The following is a 23,896-nucleotide window of genomic DNA, read 5'->3' on the forward strand; positions in this document are numbered from 1 at the left end:
CTTGCCCTCTCATATTAGCTTCCCAGGGGATCCTGCCCATCAGTTCCCTGAGGGAGTCAAAGTCTGCTTTTCCGAAGTCCAGGGTTCATATTTTGCTGCTCTCCTTTCTTCCTTTTGTCAGGATCCTGAACTCGACCATCTCATGGTCACTGCTGCCTAGGCTGCCACCCACTTCTACTTCCCCTACCAATTCTTCCCTGTTTGTAAGAAGCAGGTCAAGAGGAGCATGGCCCCTAGTCAGTTCTTCCAGCAACTTTACAACACCAGCTGTTTGATTTTGGACATTGTCTTCTATGCCCCTACATTTCAATTCTGAACCATCATACCCTGCACTGTCCTTACTTATAAATCAACCCTTAATGGTGATACTCTACACAGTAAAAAAAAACACTACAGAAATCCTTCTGAAACTCAGAGGCTTCCCTTGCCTCAGAGCTTTTAGGTTTTCAAAAATGCTAAAATAATCAAACAGGCCACAGATCAAAAATAAAGCACGATTCTTTATACCCATGACTGGAAGAACCCAATGATGGACACATTTTAATCAAGAGAGGGGGAGGTCTGCTGGGAGGTGAGCTGCTCAACAGCTATTTGAGAGCTGCCCCTTGCCACTAGCAGAGATCTCAGATGCCCACAATTATAGCCCAACAAAGGGATGGGGTAGAGGAGGAGATGTCAGTTAGACAACCAGAGTTTTCTTTTCCATCTGCAGACAAGCGCCTAACCAAACCGGATCTATGCTCAGGGTATACCAAAACTGACACTACTCTTCAGCTGAAAGATTTCACATCTACCCAACTCACATATTCTTCTGCCATTAATTTGCTACTTTACTTATAAGGCTGGTCATTTATTAGTTCCAGACTGGAGCTTGGAAAAGAGATGACTAAGGGGGGATATGATAGAGGCCTATAAAATCATGACTGGTGTGGAGAAAGTAAATAAGGAAGTTGTTATTTACTCCTTCTCATAACACAAGAACTAGAGGTCACCAAATGAAATTTATATGGGCAGAGATGGTGTCCCTAGCCTGTGTTTGCCAGAAGCTGGGAATGGGCAACAGAGGATGGATCATTGATGATTATCTGTTCTGTTTGTTCCCTCTGGGGGACTTGGCATTGGCATTGATCACTGTCGGAAGACAGGATTCTGGGATGGATGGACCTATGTAAGAGAAGGAGAAGAGATGCAGAGCTACCGGTATACAAAACAATCACCTCTGCTTAGAAAAGCCCATTTCCAAGGCGCCCGTTAAAGATGCTGCATGCTCACATGACGTGAGAGTGTTCAGATACAGAAATAGCATATATCCGCACTTTCAGATATATTCTTAGTGCACGTTTAGTAACTTCCACTAGTGTCAATTATGCATCATTATGCACAAACATCAAGATAAAAGTATGCCTCAGACCACCCCTATTCTTTCTATTGAACTATCCTTAACTCCATTACCAAACAACATTATGGCTGGTAATAAACAAACTTCATTTCCTGTAAAACCACTCAAATGGAGAGCCTCCTGGGAAATACGCCTATGTGCTGAACCATATTTACTGAAATGTCTCAGGACCCTTTAGGGATCATTGAATTTATCTCATTTAGCAACAAGAAAAACCATGACCATCACGTCCAAAATGCAAACTAGGTTAGTAAATGGGATAAACAGAAGCCATATACGAACATCTGCTACAACCAGTCTTCAGGAACAACTGATCTAATGTGCATTTGCTCACAAACTGAACTCAGTTACAATGTGCATATGTGTCTAAAGACCTTAGAGCACATCAAAACCTAGACAGTTAAAGTGGCATTCAGAAGAGACAAATAACCTTTTAGCTCACTTGTGCACTAGGATAGCCTACAGAATAAAAAATCCTTGAAGGACCATAGCAAAGAAAGGCAAGCAGAGCAAACCTTGTAATCCTGGGACACTGAACTGAATGCCATCACTGGCAGAATCATTCTCCTTCAAATCCTTTGTGGTGTAAAGGAAATGGGGGTAGAGAATGCAGTTTAGGACCAGCAATACCTAAACAGCCAGTGGTTTGCAGATCAATCACAGAATCATAGAATATCAGGGCTGGAAGGGACTTCAGGTGGTCATCTAGTCCAACCCCCTGCTCAAAGCAAGACCAATCTGCAACTAAATCAACTAAATGTTTAGAAAGAAGTGGGGTCATCACTCCTCACACGGCAAGCAATTCTCTCCCACACGCACATGCATCAGCATGGGAACGGACACCCGGAACAGATTAATGATTCACCCTGACCAGTATCCTGTTCATCCCAAGGACTAATTTCACCATCAGGAGGAGGCTAAAAACCCAGTAATATACATAGCTATGTGATATCATGCTACGAAGTAAAGTTTCCTGTTCAACTTATTTGTGAAAAAGAAAAATGGATAGCTCTTGCATTTGTCCTTTTTGTCCAATTCAGACTGCTCTCTGTAGCCATATAAACATCGAATCCCTTTCTTTTCGTGTACCAAGCTATTTGCCTCAGTATCATGCACTGATGAGTTCCATGGATTCATTGTCTGTTGATGAAAGAACCACCAACTTCCCTGTATCTCACACATCCCCATGGCTAATACCAAATGCTCAAAGCCATATGAAAAAGTGGAGTTCTCAGCTTGCCAATGCCAGAGAGTCAGAGATAGCCCTGACAGTCTCTGAGATACCCAGGATTAAAACAGTCCCTGGCCCCAGATGTCAGAATGCTATTTTGGAACTGCTCCAGGACTTAAAATAGCACATCCTGGCCCTCAGACGAGAATAACTGTCTGTCTCTGGAGATCTATAACTAGCATTTTATTTCAGTGGCCACTGGGAAGGCTGAAGGCATCCATGAAGCACGGGTAATATCATATATACGGTCTAGCATATATTTTAGGCGGGTGCCTGACAACATTTGGACAATTTGTAGCCAGCTCATCCCTAGTTTCTCTGCTTACCTGCCAACGGTTACATTAGATTCAGTACCTTTCCCCTTTCCAAATGAGACTGGAAACACGTCAGTCTGAAGAGAAGGCATGTGCATGTATATTTATTATACATATGAAACACACACCCATGGAAAGGAGCAGGAACATGGCAGAACATATTTTTGGTAAATTTCTACTGAAGACAGGCCTGAGTCACAGGATCTGAGACCTGGATCTGAGCCTGCCCAGTGTCCAACGGGTGTTTGGATGTGAGCCAGTCTCTATTCCTTAGCCTACCTGCTAAGCCTAGGAAAGCTGATCGTCTGTTTAGTAATTTTTAACTTGTTCAAACAGTTGTACAGTTTCTGTTGCACAGGGTCTGTGTGTATCACTGCCACAGGCTGTGCCTACACTGCCCTGCAGTTAGAGCTACAAGCACACACTAGCACACTGCGCTGTAACTCTGCCATGTGGGTGCTGCAGGGTGTGAACTAAACGTAGCTAGTTCTCATAAATGAAATCCCCTTTGAGCAAATAAGTTAATGTGAACCAGGTATCTTTCAGTTTATGCTTGCAGCCTCCACACAGGGGACTTGCAGTGCAGCACGCTAATGCAATCTGCAATTCACACCCCCACAGCACGACCTCCAGGGCCATGGAGACAAGCCATTAGATCTCAGATGCCGTCTCCACTCCATTTCTAGGGCTCTAGCCCCCACATCCTCAACGTGGATGTCCTTTTATCTTCATTACTTCCATCCTGGATTCAGTTATGCCGTATGAGACTACATGAAATGCCTGTATCGTGGGGAAGGCTATAGCTCCCAGGTGTTTGATTCTGACACATATTGCAGAAGGTAGCTGCAACGGCTCTCGGATGCCCGGGTCTGAGAGTCACCTCGTTCCTCACCCCTGCCTCAAGGGAGAGGGAGCCTTGCTTGTGCTTCGCCGGGTGCCAGCTTCCTGACACCTAGAGCCCATTAGCCACCCAAGCCCTCTCCTCAGGACTAGGCCAGCCCTTACTTTGCCTGGCAGGGTAACAGAACATGCTCTCCAGAGACTATACTTAACAAACAATTGTGTTAACTTACAATGCTAAATTTACGTGCCCAAGAGACAGGCTGACAGAAAACCTGTTTTTCAACTCTGCCCTGATACAGACTTTAAAACATATTCCCAGTATGCACAGAAAGCTACTGGGTATGGAGTTATGTATTGGTTAACAGGCAAAACCACTAACAAAATGTTAGGAATTATTAGGAAAGGGAAAGTTAAGACGACAGAAAATATCAGAATGCTGCTATATATATCCATGGTACACCCACACTCAGCTATCAGGGTTGGAAGGTACCTCAGAAGGTCCAACCCCCTGCTCAAAGCAGGATCAATCTTTGAATGCTGCATACAGATATTGTTGCCTCATCTCAAGAAAGATGTATTAGAATTGGAAAAGGCATAGAGAAGTGCAACAAAAATGATTAGGGGACTGGAGTAGCTTCCATATGAAGAGAGATTAAAAAGACTGGGACTTTTCAGCTGGGAAAGAGAGACCATTAAGGGGGGTATGACAGAGATCTATAAAATCATGACTGGCATGGAGAAAGTGAATAAGGAAGTGTTGTTTATTCATTCACATAACACAAGAACCAAGGGTTACCCATTGATATTAATAGGCAGTAGGTTGATAAACTAACAAAAGGCAATACTTCTTCACAGAACACAGTGATCCTGTGGAACTAGTTGCCAGGGGATATTGTGAAGGCCAAAAGTATAACTGGGTTCAAAAAAGAATTAGATAAGTCCATGGAGGATAGGCCCATCAATGGCTATTGGCCAAGATGGTCAGGGATGCAATTGCATGGTTTGGGTGTCCCTAGCCGCTGACTAACAGAAGCTGGGAATGGGCAACAGAAGATGGATCACTTGATGATTGCCCGTTCTGCTCAGTCCTTGTCAGAAGCCAGAATGCTGGGCTAGAAGGACCATTGGTCTAAACCAGACGTGGGCAAACTACGGCCCACAGGACCATCCTGTCCAGCCCCTGGGACAGTCCTGCCTGGCCCCTGGGCTTCCAGCCTGGGAGCCTAGTCCCTGGCCTCTTCCCCACTGTCCTCCCTCCCCCGCACCCATATGGGCCTAGCTCTGGCCCGCCACTCCCACTGGGCAGCTTGGGGAGTGCAGCTGGCTCTGGCTGGGTGTCATGGCTGTGAGCTCCTGCTGCTGGTAAGGGGACAGGGAGCAAGAGGGCGGGGGGGGGGGAGGTTGGGTAAGGGAGCAAGGGGTCTTGGGGGTGTCATAAACAGATAGCTAAGGGTTAATGTCTCTTTCACCTGAAGCACCTGACCAGAGGACCAATCAGGAAACCGGATTTTTTCAACTTTGGGTGGAGGGAAGTGTGTGTCTGAGTCTTTTGTCAGTTTTCCTGCTTTCTCTGAGCTTTGGAGAAGTAGTTCTACTTTCTAATCTTCTGTTTCTAAGTGTAAGGACAAAGAGATCAGATAGTAAGTTCTATGGTTTCTTTTCTTTGGTATTTGCATGAATATAAGTGCTGGAGTGCTTTGATTTGTATTCTTTTTGAATAAGGCTGTTTATTCAATATTCTTTTAAGCAATTGACCCTGTGTTGTATCATCTTAATACAGAGAGAACATTCGGATGTATTTTTCTTTCTTTTTATATAAAGCTTTCTTTTAAGACCTGTTGGAGTTTTTCTTTACTTCAGGGAAATTGAGTCTGTACTCACCAGGGAATTGGTGGGAGGAAGAAATGGGGAGATCTGTGTGTTGGATTTGCTAGCCTGATTTTGCATTCCCTCTGGGGGAATAGGAAAGTACTTTTTGTTTCAGGATTGGGAACAGAGAGGGGGAGTCCCTCTGTGTAGTTTCACAGAGCTTGTGTCTGTGTATCTCTTCAGGAGCACCTGGAGGGGGGAAGGGAAAAAGGATTATTTCCCTTTGTTGTGAGACTCAAGGAATTTGGGTCTTGGGGTCCCAGGGAAGGTTTTTCAGGGGGACCAGAGTGCCCCAAAACACTCTAATTTTTTGGGTGGTGGCAGCAGGTACCAGGTCCAAGCTGGTAACTAAGCTTGGAGGTTTTCATGCTAACCCCCATATTTTGGACGCTAAGGTCCAAATCTGGGACTAAGGTTATAGGTTATGACAGGGGGGCAGTCAGGGAGGAGGGGGCGGTTAGCTAGGGTGGAGGTTCTAGGGGGGCAGTCAAGGAATGGGGAGGGTTGGGAGTGGGAGTCCCAGGGTGGAGGGCCTGTCAGGGGGCAGGGATGTGGATAGGGGACGGGAGAGCAATCAGGGGACAGGGAGGGTTGGATAAGGGGGCGGAATCCCGGGGGGGCAGTTAGGGGCAGGGGGTCCCAGGAGGGGGTGGTCAGGGGACAAGGAACAGAGGGCAGTTGGATAGGGGGTGGGAGTCCCGGGGGGGGGCAGTTAAGGGCAGGGGGTCCTGGGAGAGGGTGGTCAGGGAACAAGGAGCAGAGGGCAGTTGGATAAGGGGTGGGAGTCTGGGGGGGCTGTGGATAGGGGTGAGGACAGACAGGGGGGTTGGATAGGGGGCAGGGGTCCTGGGAGGGGGCAGTCAGAGGACAAGGAGCAGGGGGGGTTGGATTGTTTGGGGGTTCGGAGGTGGGCAGTCAGGGGGCTGGAAGTGGGAGTGGGCCAGGCTGTTTGGGGAGGAACAGCCTTCCCTACTCGACCCTCCATACAGCTGTGCAACCCCGATGTGGCCCTCGGGCCAAAAAGTTTGCCCAGCCCTGGTCTAAACCCATTATGGCCATTCTTATCTGCACATACATTTCACTATGGTATTAATGACCAGCGTGGCTTTTATTTAAGACCTCCCATGACATTCTCTGATGAAGCAGAATCAGAATATTCATCCCCTTGCTAGGCGGCACTGAAGGGTTCCTTGGTCACAGTAGTATGAGAAACATAAGAATCTCAATCTACTAAATTCATCCAAAGTAAAGTTACTAGCTGACCTGGTCACTGTCTAAGTACCAATGTGAGGGAAACTGACGAATGAAAGGCTTTACCTAGGAACATGGTGGACACTCCATCACTTGTAGTCTTTAAGTCAAGACTGGATATCTTTCAGAAAGAATGCTGTAGCTCAGACAGATCCTATGGGTGTGATACAGAGTTCACTGGGCAAGTACTATGCAGGAAGTCAAACTAGATGGCTCCATCCAACATTGACATCTATGGAAGTTGTCTGCCAAGAGGCAATGCTCCCCTCTCTACGTGTGCACCTTCCTTCTGTGAACCATTTCCTATTCTGGCCAGGAAGCCTGGCTGCTAACACAATCAGAGGAGGAACATGCTGCAGGGAAGACAGAGGACTGGGAGCCAGGGGCTCAAGGACGCTGAGCTCCTTAGAGGATCGTGGCCTTGCACGCTATCCCTACTCCTGTGTGTCACACTGGATCAAGGCCCAAATCTGTTGACCTGTGGATCTGAGTCCTGGGATGGGGCCTCTGCTCCAGCATGCTGAGCTATTCCCAGAGGAGGTTGTTTCCGAAGGCCATAAATAATTTGTCAATGCAATGTTCCAGCTCCTGCTCTGGCTTCCCAACCCATTTACGTTGGGGGTGCTGAAGTCAGCTATTATTCTTGTTGCTTCCCTGCTCTCTCATTCCACCTTAACCACCCCTGCTAGCAGACACCCTAGGATTTGTGCACACACAGACTCCAGCTCATGCTCCTCCACCCAAAATTGCTTCCAACAGGCAAGCAAGACAGCAGCTTAAAGTAAAAACAGTTTTCTTGTTGTAGGGGCTTTTGACGAAGGATGTGAACAGAAACCAATTTAAAAACAAAAACTCTTTAAAGTAACCCAGCCATTGGTATTTAATCTGTTAATATTATTAAGCATTCATATTATGGCAGTGCAGAAAAGCCCCAAACATTCTGTGCTTCCCACTTGATCCCGGAGTGCGTCTGCTTCTATCACCACATTCCTGAGGAAAAGCGATCTACAAAACCAAGGCCCCATTCCTGCAAGGAGCTCCACACAGGCCGAGCCCTGTTCTCACACACAGCCTCACTATAGCATGCTGCAGAATTTGAGTTTGCCAGAACAAGACCACGCAGGATGAACTGGAGAGTTTACGGAAAAAGATGCTCAGCTGCTTTGACAGACGAAAGGGGACGCAGCCAACTTAAAAAAACCTGATGCTTTGGTCTCAAAGTGTTTTACCTTCAATTGTTAAAAGCAGCAGCGAAGATTGTTGTTACTGTAGGGAGAGAGACCAGAGAAAACTATTTCCTTTCTCAGTGACTGTGTGTGTCTCAGCCCTTTGTGTCCAGCCAGTGTCATAGTTTGCCCTAGACCAGTGATACTCAGACTGCGGCTTGGGAGCTTCAAGTGGCTCTTTAAAGCACATGATAGGTAAACACTGTGGGATTTAATTATTAACCAATCAGGATACTTTTACTATGTTATTAACCAATTGTAGAATCCTTGGTCAGTCATTTTGCTGTGAGAATTCAGTCACACGCACACGTGCGTAAATGAAACAATGAATTCACACTGCTGTGGCTCTTTGGAGTGATGATGATAGGTAACTTGGCTCCTGCACCACTGAGGTCTGATTATCGCTGCCTTTCACAGAGCAACAAGGGGGAAAAAGAGTGTTATAAATATAGGATGCTCTGACTGTAAACGCACAAGTAGCACCAGGTGGACACAAGGCAGCCGCAGAACCAGGAGCTGAGCTCGGTTAAAGTCAGCATTTTCAAGTTGCTAGGGACCCTTTCAAGGCATGCAAACCCCACAATGGAAGGGGTTACATGGAAAGCTCTGTCCCATGGCACCTGCCAGAACTGCTCCAGCCTGAAGGACTGGCCAGGGAGAGAACAGTATTGAAGGGCTGAAGCAGGCGGTGGCGCAGGCACCCTGCTGGAAGGAAGTTCTCTCTGCTCTGCTTGGAAAGAACTTCACTGCAGAGGCCAAAGCACTAAGACCTTGCCTGCACTGGAAACGTGACCTGATTCCAGCTGCTACTATGGCCGTAACTGTGCAGGCATGCCATGCAAGCAAGGAGAGGCAGGACTAAAACTGGGGAGTTCATGCTGGTCCCCATCAGGGCAACCTTCCCCTTTGCAAACTGCGGCTTTCTGTGCCTTCATGCAAGGTCTGCACAATGTGGCTATAGTGGTGGTGGGATGGGGACTGCCTAGAAGAGTTGGAAGGAGCAAAAGGCTTCCCTCGGGGGTGGGGAGAAGATCATTCAGGCTGCCGCTGCTCATTCATTCAGCGAGCAGCAAAACTAGCCAGGTCCCCCCAGGGCAAGAGAAAGGCTGCAGAGCAGAGTGTGTGCTGAATTTTCCACTCTAGCTGGAGGATATAAGCTGTTTGCAGGCCTGATGAATGGGACACCGTCTGCGGGCCCCAAGGGAAAGGAAAGGCCTAGAAACGGAGGGGGGAGGTGCTTTCCGTCTCTCCAGTGGAGCCCAGCCTGCACCTGGCTTGGGCTCTGAGTTTGTAGCAGATCATCTTTTTCCTGTGGCTTGTTTTCTTTAAAGCTCCTAGACACAAACAGAAGCCCTGATAGCGGGGAGCCCAGTACATAGCTAAAGGTTGGGGTTGGTCTCTTCATATCAAAACAGAGATAATTAAAGCTGGTCCGCAACAGGTTAAAAACAGAATCAGCTCGTCTTAAACAACATCACATGGCTACTCCCCTTGCAAGCCTGGGGAATGCTCTGCCCTCGGATACATACTGAGTGCACTCACCTTAAAATGCAAATTGTTTACCAATACTTAACTTCAAAAACAACAACAACACAACCTTAAGCCTGTGCCAGCCGCATCTGCTGCTAAGACTGTGCGTGACATTTTGCGGCAGTCTGCTCCACAATCTTTCCTCAAGCAGGAGTTTGATACCTTTATCTCATCCACCTTGTCTTTGTAATGAAGGTTTGCCAGTCATGCAGTATACCCTGCCTAATTCTTTTCTCTGCAGGTGGTAGATAGTATCTTGATGTGCACAAGTAAGAGCAATATGCAGTTTACTTCTGTAATCTAGCATTGTCACAAGAGACTAGTAGGGATTGTTCATTTCAGAGGGAAGACAAACCTTTACTTCATTACTAGTTATTTTACAGTATTATCCTTTTTTATTCAGAGAGGTTTAGTATTGTGGTGCTTAGTCTTCTTTCAGTTATACTTTGCTTTGGGAACATTGGACATTCACATTATTCCTTCATCAGGTCAATTTTCTAATGCATTTTACCCTCTACTGTATGAACTTACCTCTGGCCAGGTATTCATTTGGAAGAGAGTCACCGTGTGTGGCCTGGTGAATGGTGTGCTGTACTTTCTCTTGGAATGATACCCTAAGTTGGACAACTTGCATAACGAAAATCTGCCATCTCAAAATGCCTTTACTTTGACTTATTACATAGGAGAAAGAAAGCAAATCTCAGCCTGACCTCTGTAAACCTCTGTCCCTTTGCCCTAACATGTTAACTTCAGAGTAAGCAAACTGACATGGTAGCCTTTTAAGTAGCTTTAGGATTGTTCCTCTTATCCACCACTAGTGTTAAGAAGTGCCCCCCTCCCCCATTCAAGTCTGTGCTTCATTTAATGTAACCTGCACTTCTGTTGCTAGAACAAATCACTCCCACTCAGGTATGGTGCACAAGTACTTTTCAAGCTCATAAAGTCAAACAATACTTCACACTGAACGTACAAAAGAAACTTAAGTACGCAGAGCCCCTGTCTAAACAGCGGTGCAGAAGTACAATACTTAACTCCACACTATTCCACTTGAGAATAGGCAAAGCTATAAAAAGGGATCACAAATCTGACACTCACCACACGTGTAAAATAGAACACTTGAGGTATTCTCAACACATAAAGTCTGAAATACCCATTTCACAGACTCAGCAAAGCCCTTCAAAAGCCATACGGATTGCGATGACTCAACAAAATACTGACGGTGCAACGCACCCTAAGCAGCTCCGTTCTCATACTAGGGAAAGCTGAAAAATACAAAACCGGGCAAACTCCGCATTTCCAGAGCAGCCTTCTGCAGCTACAACCCTGGCATCTGGCAGCCTGCTACCTCCGTCCCATGTCCCATCTCTGACAATCATTAACACTTATTAACAGACCCATCAATGGAGCAGCGTGGAGAGACAAGGCGGGGGAGAGACTCTCTTTCGTTAGACCAACTTGCTGTCGGTGCGAGACAAGCTTTCCAGCCACCCAGAGCTCTGCTTCCAGTCTGGCTAAAAAAGTGATTGTGGCCAGGCATCAGCTGTGCAATAATCTATCGGAGTGCCTGTTTCTATTACACCCCTGATTTAGAGACTAGCATGTGGCAAAACAAACATGCACAAACACAGCTGACAACGTGTGACAAAGACGGGGTGGGGGGTGAGGGAATCTTTTACTGGACCAACTTTTCGCGCTGAGAAAGAGCAGCTTTGGCGCTTCCAAAGCAGAGCTCTGGGTGGCTCCGAAGCCCCCTCTCCAACCCACTGTTGCTCTCACGTTACTAAGGGGACATCGCACGCTGAACACGGCTCTTAGCTGAAGCAGCAAATCGCTGACCTGCCCCCCAGCAGCGATCATCCTGCGGGAGCACAAGGCAAGGCGCTGGAGACATGGGGCTGGCGCACCCCGGCCTGGTATCCCCATATCCAGGGTTTGTTCAATGGCCCCCAGCGCCCCCCGCACACGGGACTGGAAACCCGCCGTCTGGGCGAGGGGGCTCCGGCTGGGGCTGTGCGGCCCGGCCCGGCCCCGGGGGCAGCCGCAGCTCCGAGCCCCCCGCCCTCTCCTGGCCCAGAGCGGGGAGCCGCGACCCTCAGGAGCGCGCCCCGGCCAGCCCCGCTCCCAGCCCCACGTGGAGCGCCCGGCCCCCGCCCGCTCCTACCTCGCTCCGGGGCCGCCGCCGCCAGCAGGACGCAGAGCCCGAGCAGGAGCCGGCGCGAGGGACACCTGCAAGAGGGGAGAGGTTAGCACCGAACCGCCCCGGGCCGGCCCGCGCCCCTCCCGGCCCCGCTCACCTGGCGCGCATGGCGGCGCTCGGCGCTGCGGCTCCGGCCGGGCTGCTCGGCGAGTGCTCGGGCAGGGCTGCGCGGGGCCGCGTAGGGCAGCGCGGGGAGGCGGCCGCGCGGTCCTAGCGCCGCCCGCGCCGAGTGTCCCGCCCCCCGGGACCCGGGTGCCCGGCCAGCCCCCCCGCCCCGGCAAGGCCCCAGCTCCTCGAGCCCGGCGCCCCGTAGGGTCCTTCCGCCGGCTGGCCGCTCCCACGCGTGTCCCCCCTGGGGGCCCGCACCGCGCCGAACCAGCCTCCCGGCCTTCACTCCACCCTGCGGCTAAGGGGGCCCTGGGCATGACCCCCCCCCCCAGCTCCTCCAGGTTAGGGGCTCAGAGGAGCCAGCCCAGGAGTCTCCCTGCTGGTGGGCTGTGGGCCAGCGCTCAGCTCGGGGAGGTGCCCTGCATTGCACTGCTGCTGTAATGCAAGATGTGTGACCCTGGTGAGAAAGCCAGCGAGGGTCCCTGCGGGCGGGGGGGAGCGCATATCAGTGGGGACCTGGCCAGGGCTCTGTGTGCAGACCCGCCTGGGGGGGAAGAGGGAGAGAGAGGAGAGGAGGTGATAGTGCTTGTGCTTTTGGAGAGCATAGGTGGGCTGGCTAGAACGCCAACGCCCCCGGAGCCCAGAAGAAAACTTAGATGGACTGTCTGGCTAGGGATTGGGATGCTACTGCAGGGTCAAGGGGAACATGCCTAGATTGACCGTCTCTGTGAAAGCTGCTCAGCCTTTCCTGTTCCTTGGGGGATGTAGGGCAGTGCTGGTGGAATGGGAGCTGATATGGTTTTTATCAAATCTGGATTTTTTTGCAATTGGAAAAGCACCTTCTCAAGGCAAAGTTTTGATCAAACATGAAAACAGCGTAGTCCAGTTGAATGCAATGGCTGACTGGAATGCAACAATAAAAAGAGAAGCTACAGGTAATTATTTTGGTGCTTCTACATTTCTGTGACAATCAGAGTAAGACACTGCAAAGAATATGCAATTGAATCAATAGGTCATACACAATATATGTCAAGTACAGTCTCTTAATGAAAGCTGGTATGCACCGGATGATCATTATGAGCTATGTTCACACATTGGGCTGGGGTTATGAATATATGTATAGAAAGCTGTAGTCATAGTTTGTGCTGCAACGTTCAACTCCACCTCACTACAGGGAGATGAAACAGGCACAGTGGGGGCTCGTCCCCAGCCAAAAGAGACTAGCTCCAATGCTAGGGCATTGTGCAACCCAGGAAAATACAATGGTGGGCCATGAAAGTTAATGGGGAAATATTCAAACAACTTGAAACTGAAAAGAAAACCCCAGTTGTGGAAAACTGAGGGCTTGCCTCAGGGTAGGAATAAATGGTAAAAAGGGTAGGAATAAATGGTAAATTTTCAGAATGGAGAGGGGTACCTAGTGGTGTTCCCCAACAGTCAGTCCCAGGACCAATTCTATTCAACTTATTCATAAATGATCTGGAGAAAGGGGTAAACAGTGAGGTGGCAAAGTTTGCAGATGATACTAAACTGCTCAAGATAGTTAAAACCAGAGCAGACTGTGAAGAACTTCAAAAAGATCTCACAAAACTAAGTGATTAGGCAACAAAATGGTAAATGAAATTTAATATGGATAAATGTAAAGTAATGCACATTGGAAAAAATAACCCCAAGTATACATACAATATGATGAGGGCTAATTTAGCTACAACTAATCGGGAAAGAAATCTTGGAGTCATCGTGGCTAGTTCTCTCAAGACGTCATGCAATGTGCAGCGGCAGTCAAAAAAGCAAACAGGATGTTAGGAATCATTCAAAAAGGGATAGAGAATAAGACGGAGAATATATTATTGCCCTTATATAAATCCATGTTATGCTCACATCTTGAATACTGTGTACAGATGTGGTCTCCTCACCTCAAAAAAGAGATACTGGCATTAGACAAGGTTCAGAGAAGGGCAACTAAAATGATTAGGGGTTTGGAGAGGGTCCCATATGAGAAGAGATTAAAGAGGCTAGGACTTATCCGCTTGGAAAAGAGGAGACTAAGAGGGGATATGATAGAGGTATATAAAATCATGAGTGATGTGGAAAAAGTGAATAAGGAAAAGTTATTTACTTGTTCCCATACTATAAGAACTAGGCGTCACCAAATGAAATTAATAGGCAGCAGGTTCAGAACAAATAAAAGGAAGTTCTTCTTCACGCAGCGCACAGTCAACCTGTGGAACTCCTTGCCTGAGGAGGTTATGAAGGCTAGGACTATACCAGGGTTTAAAAGAGAGCTAGATAAATTCACCTCACTTCAGTGAGGTTGTTACCTATCATTGTGGAAAAAAAGCTTTTTTTTCTGGGGGGAGGAATAGCTCAGTGGTTTGGCCTGCTAAACCCAGGGTTGTGAGTTCAATCCTTGATGGGGCCATTAATGGAACTAGGGTAAAAATCTGTCTGGGGATGGTCCTGCTTTGAGCAGGGGGTTGGACTCAATGACCTCCTGAGGTCCCTTCCAACCCTGACATTCTATGATTCTATGGAGGTTAAAGTAAGGAATGGTGTCCCTAATCTCTGTTTGTCAGAGGGTAGAGATGGATGGCAGGAGAGAGATCACTTGATCATTGCCTGTTAGGTTCACTCCCTCTGGGACACCTGGCATTGGTCACTATCAGTAGACGGGATGGACCTTTGGTCTGAGCCAATATGGCCATTCTTATATTCCTGCCTACACTTACAGCGCTACCACTGCAGCACTTAGTGAAGACGCTAGCTAAGCTGACAGGGGAGCTTCTCCCATCAGCACAGGTACTCCACCTCCCAGAGAGGCGGTAGCCATGTCAACAGGAGAAGCCCAGGAGACATATTTATACCAACATAAGTTTGCAGTGTAGATGAGGGTGAAGAAAGGAGGAAATTTTCCCCACCCTGAATAACTATGAGTCACCCTGAGAATAGAATAAATGAATTTTGAGAACAGGGTCTTCAGCAACTATAAACTTTAAGTTTAAGTTTCCCGAGGAAAGCTCCAAAACCTGATGTGATACATCCAACATACAAAAAACTAATTTTACTATTTCAGTTTATTCATTTGCTTAATAACATTACCAAATTGTGAATTTGATTATAATATTTATTTTATCATAACTTCCTTTTTCAGTTGCTACAACTGCTGTTCTGGTGTCATCCTCACAATTTGAAAGAAACAGGTACTATTAAAAATCTTAGCAAAAATTATCCAGTTTGCTGTTATAGATTAGTTGCCTCTGAGAGAAGATCGAGATATCATAAACTTCAAGGACTTAGATTTTTCTCTGAAAAATTCATTAAGCGTTTTCATCAACCTACTTAAGTTTACTGTAGGACACAATCCAAAATTCAACAAAGCTCCGAAAACCTCTCTGAAAAATGAAAAGTACATTTCTGCTGAAATTCAGAATGAAATAATTGATTTCATGAAGCAGATGGTTTTGAAAAATATTGTTGAAGATAATCGGAAAAATGGTGAGGTAGTGTCACATTTCAGGCAGAAGAACTTGCAAAGATTCAGAAACAAGATGGACTGGTCACCTGAAAACCTTTGAAAGAAACAATCCTCAGTAATTTGGAAGAGATTCCGAGTATTCTGTCAAACTTTGGATATGGCGACTTGTCAACTGAAGCAGGAGGCCTGTTGGAAGTTACAGAACCATCCTAATTCTTGTTCTTAACTGAAGTTATGAGAGTGATTTTGAAAGTTTTTGTTCCTGCGAATAGTTACCATCAAAAGGAACTAATGCATCTTGCTAAAAGAGTTGAATTGATGACTGTTGCCTGTGAAAAAACTTCAGCAAAAGAGAGAGATGTCTGAAGATTTTTTCTCAGAGGTTTCATCCAAGCACGCTGTTTTGAAAGATGATTCTGCTGAGGCATCAACAGTAAGGTGTGCCACCAAATGAATCAAGGTATTTCCCCAATAATTTGAAGATTCCCTAGTCACTGAGCACTTACCAGGATTCCAAAGTATAAATGAGCATCAGTGGTCCCAGATTTATCAAGAATTGATTGATGGAACCAGTGGTAAATTGCAAAGGAGATTTTCTGAGAACTCCAAGTTACACAAAACCCTGTTCAGCAATCTTTTCCACCAGTTCTCCAGACTTCCTGAAATGGGAATCACTGCATGCTTTGATTGACTTGCTTGGATTCGATATTGAGAAGGTGAAATGGCTGTATGTAAACCACTGATAAGAGAAATTGCAAAGCATTTGAAGAAGTTCTAATGCTGCCAAGGAATAAAAGGAGGCTTTCTCATGGATTTTTGAAATGTCTGCAGTGCTCTTGTTATTTGGAGCATCAACTGCAGCTTGTGAGAATTCATTTTCTTGTCTGAAAGAATTTTATCACATAAAACCATGAGCATGACTCATGTAAGAAAGAAATTGAATTATCCTGCCATATGAAAGTGATATGATTTCAAAACTGAACCTGGATGTCTTGGTGGAGGAATTCAGAGGCCATTCTCCAAGAAGTCTTCAACTTTTGGTTTCATGAAAAATCTTACATTACATAGCACTTTCATGTTAAGATATATACTTTTATGTTTCTGAATCTTTGAATTTTTTGAATGCCTGAACATTTGTTACACTGAATAATCACATCTATAGGTATCTCTTATTTTTTTATTTCATAAAAATAAAGTTAAATAAAGGCTTCTGCTAGACTGTGTTTTTCAATGTGTGCATGAACGTCTGAAGGTGCCTCTTGTCATGCAGTCACGCCTTCCCCCATGTTGGTGTCCTAGTTATGCTCCAGAGCGCATACCTCCGTCCCAAGGAGCAAGAGGAACCCTCTGCAAAAAGCGTTACCCTTTGGCTACCAAACAAAGACAATAAGCCATTGCTTAGAAACTCACTGTTCAAGAGGAGGGTCCAGCAGGTACGTCAGAACAACCTGAATTACAGCTTTGGAGCCAGAAGGCTCTTCAGGGAGCAGCAAAGCCTCAGGCTCAGCATTCGTTCATGCTGTACATGAAACTGAACAGGCTCTACCCCAAGCTCTACCATAGCACAGATCCACGTAATGGATAAGAGCCCAAACACAAAGCTGGGCAGGCGCAGTGGGAACGCACCATTGTAAAGCTGCACACAAGTGTGGGGTTCAGTGTGAAAACCGAAAGAGCAGAAAATAAAATAGTTTAATCCAAAGCCATTCTTGTGTGGGAAAAGCCAGAGAGAAGAGCAAGAAAGAAAGGCATCTGGATGCAGCAGGGGCAGAAGAAACAAACCCAGGTCCAAAGAAACTAGGCACTAATGTCACAATGAAAGCTGGGACTGGCAGCACAGACATCTGAAATCTGGCAGAGGGGTCTCCGGTAACGGGGCTGTTTCCTAAATGGACAGTCTGCCTGCCTTGCATCAGCCTAGCTGGTACAAAGGAGCCATCGGGCAGCAATGAATAGAATGGCGCCCGCTCTCTTTCTCCACACCCTTCCCTCCCCATTCACAGGGACTTTCTTTGAACAGCTCCCCGGGTTTACATTTCTGCCAGCAGGTCCCCTGCTGGAGTCAGCTTATTTGAGCACAGACTCATGAAGACCTCCTCATCTTCCCCAACTGTTGCATTCCCTATCAGCAATTCTGCCCTTCCCACAGAGCAGCACTATTCGACAGCTGCTCCCTGATGTTACCCACCTGAGCCAGCAGTGCTTGAGGAAGGCTTGAGTGTTCCTCAGCTTCTGTCGTTTCCGCCAATGGGAGCAATTTCCCACCACTGTTTTGAGGCTCACCCTCAAAGCCCTCCGAAAAGCCTCACACATGGCTGGGCTACAGCCTGCACAGGGAGCTGATTCCACACTCTAAAACACCAGTGGACAAGGCTTTTGTCTCTTCTGTAAGTGGTTTATGTAGGTTTTCTCGAGGCTAGAAGGAGACCCAAATGGACATAACAAGGGGCGGAAATGGGGTTGGCCTCAACTTAAGGGAAAACATCATCTGGGCATTCCCCACGCCAAACCCCATTCAGGTTTGCACCTCTGATAACAGTGCAGTCTAGCACAGAGGCAGAAGAGTTTGCAGAGGGGCCCTGAATAGGCTTCTAACTACACAGCCCTGAGTATCTCTTCTGCCCCCTTGTCCATCCAACATGAGCCATTAGAAAGGGCAAAAGGCTAGCTCCAGTTTTTTTCTTGCTCCATGCCCAAGATCTGCGAGCTCCTTTCCTCTATCACTCTTCCTCCTTTGGTGTCAGGGCTTCCCTGGGCATCAGCTCCTCCTCTCTTGACCAAGATCCCTTCCCCAGCTCCACATATTCCTTTCTTCTGGCCCAGCACTGCTCTCAATTACCTGGCATGTTGCATTGACCAAATGTGCTAGAAGAGTGGTTGCATTAGGACTACTAGCCAAGAGAAAACAACACTAGCCAACCACTCTTAAGAAACACCCTGTAGGGGATGGTCTGTTTTGTAGGCTACATGCAAAGAACTTGCCAGCTCTTACTCAAGAGGACAAGTCAGTGATATGAACATGCGATCTCACATTCTCTCTGGAATGCTCCATTCTGTTTAGTAAAGCACGAGTGCCTGAGTAGCAGAAAAAACTAGAGATACCCATGAATTCTGGTCCTCTCCCAGCCGTGAAAAGTGCATTGGTATATTCCAGCTGATCCAGGCCAGAACAAACAGCTTGTGAAGTTGCCGTAGTTGTACAAGTCACCTTAAAAAGGGTGAGCCATTTACATAAACCTGGCAGGATCAGGACTAACTTGGTCCTTTTCTCTTCAGTTCAGAGCTCTTAGGTATAGGGTTATGAATCCCAAGAGGGGCCTGGGATTAGCCCTTATTTTGTGAGGCATGTTGTTAATGTAACCTTTAAGGGAGTGGGGAGGGTTTGGAGGAAATAATGAAATTAAATCTCAACATTATAAGTACTTATTAGCCTTACTGGCTAAAAGCCAAGCTGGGCTGCAGAAGGTGAAGACTCTGGGCAGCAGCCCTGCATTGCTAGGCCATGGTCTGCTGAACACTTGCCCTCTGGCACAGCTTTATTGCACCTTTAGCAAAATTTCCTGATACTACAATGCTGGTTTTGCTGTACTTCACCTGAAACATAAAATGTTCATAGTGTGATACAACTCCTGTGTCTCAGTAGGTACCATAATGTCCATGAAACAGCTCATCAGCAACAGGGTCGTTTTCAGTGTGCAGGCACCCTATGATTAACAATCATTAATGTGCAAATGTATTGCCACAGTACCACCAAGTGCCCACGTGTCCCGCACACCTCCTCTGATCTGAGGTAATGCAGAGAGACGGGTCTCAGCTTGTACTACTGCACACTTTCATCCACAACCTTTCATCTCGTGCCATTTACAGCCTCATCTAATACTTCTGAAATACGCCCTATGTTGTTCTGCTGCATTTTGGAGCCCGCTGGCAGCGAGTTTCTTACATTCAAACCCTGGAGCCTGCGGCATATGCAGAAATCTGACTCTTCCAGTGCCTGCAGTGGGGTTTTGTCTGGTCCGTAGCTTCCATTATAGAATAAGAAAGGAGGACAGTGCAAGGATTTCTGGTTGTCTCAGCCACCTGTTTTGTCTGTCTTTTAGATTGTAAGCCCCCTGGAGCGGGCACTGTCATTCCATGTTTGTACAACACCTGGCATGATGAAGCCAAATCTGGTCAGGCTTTAACTAAACAGGACTGCAATATTACTGAGAATAAATAGACACAAAATCCTTGTTATATTCCAGTGCAGCATGATTTTATGCTGCTAGGGATGTTATATTGGCAATTGCCCAGTCAGTGCTGAGGGATTCACTGCTCATTTCTGATTTTACATTTGGATTTCTTTCCCTGTTATCTTCTTGCCTGGGTATTTGAGCTGTACAGAAAGCAACATGCAGGGCATGGGTTGTGCATTTACAATACATATAGGCATGGGAATTCTGAGCCCACATCATCTTGTATAATTGAGTCCTTGGAGTTTGATTTTCAATTTTGTCAGACCCAACACTTAGTGCCCTCCCATATTTCTGTATTCAGTGTGTCCCCTTGCCAAAACAGCCAGCTGTGACTGTGCGTCAGTCCCAGCTTCTCTGTGCTGAGACCCAATTTGGGAGCTATCCAGCTAGACTAGACGTGGACAAACTACAGCCCGCAGGCCACATCCGGCCTGCAAGACCATGCTGCCTGGCTCCTGAGCTCTCGGCCAGGAGGGGGCAGTCAGGGGACAAGAAGCAGGGGGGTTGGATGGGTTGGTTCTGAAGGGGGCAGTCAGGGGGCGGGAAGTGGGAGGGGGAGGACGGGGTGGGGGCCAGGCTGTTTGGGAAGGCACAGCCTTTCCATATCCGGCCCTCCATACCATTTCACAACCCTGATGTAGCCCTCAGGCCAAAAAGTTTGCCCACCCCTGAGCTAGACAGTCAATATTTAATTTCCTAGATTCACATCAAACCAGCAGCCAGGCCTTCAGGAGATACAGGTCTGCAGATTATAGCAAGGTTTTCTCCATCTTGCTCTTTGGAGCTTTTGGCTAAAATAATACTAAATAACAAGTTACTAAACTGACATTTGATTGACATGATGTCAAAACGTAGTTGCTGGCCGCTGGCTTTTTCCTCCCCAAGCAATGCAGCAGTCACGGAATGTATACAAATCTACTAGCTTCTGCGTAACACATGTGCCAGGGCTCACCACCAGCACCTGCATGGAGAAAGATCTGACCAAGTGGAAACAAACCTGCTTTTCTGAATTCCAGCACTGCTGGCCACTCTGCTTGACTTTACGCCCTATGGAAAGTCAGGCCACTGGGCAGCTGGAAAGCTCAGTGGCATGAGAACAGGGTGCAGAGTCAGTCACCATTTGTGCAGATTAGTCCCACTTTTGATGGAACTGCCTGATATTCTTCAATCTAGGGGCTGCCACAGAGTTATTAGCTCCAAATGCACTGACAATATAAGAAGGGTCATGATGCAAATGCCACAGATGCTTGTCTTGGAGGATAGGAGCTGGCATGCAGACACCCTGTCACGGGTGTGAATACTGGCCATGCTGGTCAAGTCTGAAATCATCGATTGCTGACTCTATGCATGCTTTTCTTCCCTCTCCCCCAACCCTTGGCCACTGGCCAACTGCATGTGGGCAGCCTCTGGAGAGAAAAGGGTCTATCTGCAAAAAGGGCTGCCCATGGGGTCTGCTACACAGCAAGTTATGGTGTGATTGTGCTGCAGCCTGGGCAAGTATATCCATGCTAGCTTGAATCTGGCCAACATGGGTAACAATAGCAGTGTGGAGCGGTGGCATGTGCTTCATCTATTGTTACCTGTGCTAGGTAGATTAAAGCAGCATGGGTGTGCCTACCTGTGCTGCCATCACACCTTTTATTTGCAGTGTACTCCCAGTCTGCAGCAGGCAGCGCACACCTGATCCTCATTTGTACCAATTACTGATGAATACACCAGGAGATGGTGTGGCCGCCATCCCATGACATCAGCATGTCTACCCCAGCATGTTTCAGAGTACACTGCTGCACTCATCCCTCCCAATGATCTCCTCTAATAACTCTTACCCAAAAGATACAAGGCACAGAGACTAAGAGCTACAGCACAGAATGACAGCTAGATACTGCAAGCCCTTTGCCATGAATCTTCCCCAACCAGCCAGACACCTAGCTGCTGTGAGTACCATTCCTGTAACAGCTGCTTCTGTTCCCTGATCTATAGCATCCTTTGTACCTACATGTAAATATTGTCCAGGAATAGAAAGTGTCCCCCTTAGCGTGGCTGACACAGGAGTTTCCCATGACAAAAAAATGTTCTCACACTGTGTTTAATGTTTCAAAGTAAATGGAGATAATGGAGTTCATCATTTAAATCAAACCATATATGTGGTAAGAAAACGAGAGAGAACTCTTTCAAAATCAACCAAGGGACAAACAGTGATGCTCTCATGATAATTCAATGGCTTGAAATCGCAGGTTCTCGAGTCCAACCCAGAAGGTCCTTCTGCCTGCAGGCTTTACAATTCTAGCGAAGTGTGTCATTTTTGTCTCTGCATGTCTAGGCCCCGAACAGATTCCCCAGGGTCCCAATTTCCTCCCTTCCCCCCAGTCTAAACTATCTTCATTGACCCTCTGCCGGATCATGTATTTTGCTGCTGAGAATCCCGCAATTTGCAGTTGGCCAGGAGAAGAGCTTTTTGGTTGTGGCACCATAATGCCAACCTGTATCCTGGGGATCTAATAATCAGTTGATTCACAGCTCCATTGAGAAAGCTCTTTTTGCTAGCTCCATTCCACTTTGCCTGGACACTATAGGCTCCATCAGCATAATTTGCACGATACGTAGTTTGCCAAAAATATCACAGCAGCAACCCTGCAGAATTATCAGAGTCTCTTTTTCCCCAGGTTGGGGGAAGGAGCTTAGCGATGTCAGCTCCCTGGAATCCAGACATTTTTCTGTCAGCCAGGAGTCCACGCTGCATGTTAGGACAGCTCCTCACGGGCAGGACTTTCTGAGCTGCTGTGTGAGCTATTGCCGCACCAGAACCAGATTGGCTGGAAGAAGTCGTCCCGTGACAAGCTATAAGAGAACAATTCAGTGCTTTATCCTGCTTGTTCTCCTTTCTCAGGTCCCTCCCCTCATATAATGCTGGTTACATCTCACCCACTGGTCGACAAGTCTGCGAGCGAAGGAAAGGGAAGCCTTCCCAGAGAGCAAAGTGACTTCCACTTCCAACGCTACATACACCTTCAATCCTAAAGGGGAGAAACCCAGGGCAGTCTGTGCTCATGCTGAATCATGCCTTCCTCCACAAATAGTCCTCCCATTGTCCTCAGTGGGGTTCTGTAGAAAGGAAAGTGCTCCTCACTGAGCACGAGGACAGCATGGCCTACTTCCTAGTGTTCAGCTTTAGAAAAGTCAGAGGTGCTGGAGGAAATGAGCACTGTTTGCCCTGATGGGGGTTGATGGATGCTGAGTTACCGGCACCGTGTGGAGGGAAGGTGGCACTCCAAGGCAGGAAGCCCTGTTCTTCAGGGACCCAAGAAAAGAAGTTAAAATGGGGTGCATCTTTTCTTCTTTATCTGGAACAGTCAGCAATGAACCCGGAGACCCAGAGGGCCAGACCCTCACCTGGGGTACAATTCACTGACTTCAGTTTAGCTCTGCTGCTTTACACCGCCTAAGGATCCGGTCCCACGTATTTGGCTTTTATTTTTCAGATCATGTTCAGGTGTTTCTGCTTCCAGTGCAGAATGAGCAGCTAAATTCTCTGGGCCAAAATTCTGCCCTGTACCGAAGCCACTATCTTAAATCTAAACCAACTCCATTGGCTTTGGTGCAGTTACTTCTGATTGACACTGGTGTAACTGAGAGCAGGATTTGGTCCATTGGTACTGAGCAGTCTGATCAACTGTGATTAGTCTAGTGTAAAAAATAAACAGCTGTGTAACTGCATCCTGCAAATAGCTGTGGGAACAGATGTCTGAGTAGGGGAATGTGTGTCTAAATAATTACAATAATTTGTTCCCAGTTGTCCTAGCCTAATTATGGCTATTACTATTCCAAAATACACACAGCCCAGCTGTATAGTTTACCTGACCTATATTTATGACAAGCTCTGTAAGCAATTCACAGGCTGATTGTTTCTCACATATGATTCCTGAAAAAGTTAAATAGCTTGAGAAACATCAGGTTGAACTGCAATTGGCCACAAATCAGACTATTATATCCATGAACACCATGTGCCCTTTATGGGGGGTTAACCACATACCCTGCAGGCAGCAACACAGGCTGGCAGGATCTTTAGGAGTGAGAGACTGGAGTTTGCTTTGGATCCCTGAGTTAGCTAAAAGATATTTACAGACCAGGGCCCCAGTTCAGCAAAGTGATTCAGTATGCACTAAAACTGAAGCATGTAAGCAGTACCACTGGCATGCTGACCCTCTGTGTTGGTGCAGT

The 23,896-nt window shown here is 47.1% G+C and overlaps 1 protein-coding gene across 1 annotated transcript in view; it reads right to left on the reverse strand.

The window, feature by feature from the left end:
- Positions 1 to 11,975, reverse strand: part of COL18A1 (collagen type XVIII alpha 1 chain) — a 245,258-nt gene extending 233,283 nt beyond the window's left edge. Inside the window, exons 1-2 of the mRNA XM_050916471.1 lie at positions 11,958 to 11,975; positions 11,825 to 11,889 (exon numbers count right to left, since the gene is read on the reverse strand). Of these exons, the coding sequence (XP_050772428.1) occupies positions 11,825 to 11,889; positions 11,958 to 11,968 (76 nt within the window). The 5' untranslated portion in view covers positions 11,969 to 11,975. The remainder of the gene's footprint in view (positions 1 to 11,824; positions 11,890 to 11,957) is intronic.
- Positions 11,976 to 23,896: the final 11,921 nt, after the last annotated feature.

This window comes from Gopherus flavomarginatus, chromosome 10 (genome assembly GCF_025201925.1).
Source record: "Gopherus flavomarginatus isolate rGopFla2 chromosome 10, rGopFla2.mat.asm, whole genome shotgun sequence".
Classification (NCBI taxonomy): domain Eukaryota; kingdom Metazoa; phylum Chordata; order Testudines; family Testudinidae; genus Gopherus; species Gopherus flavomarginatus.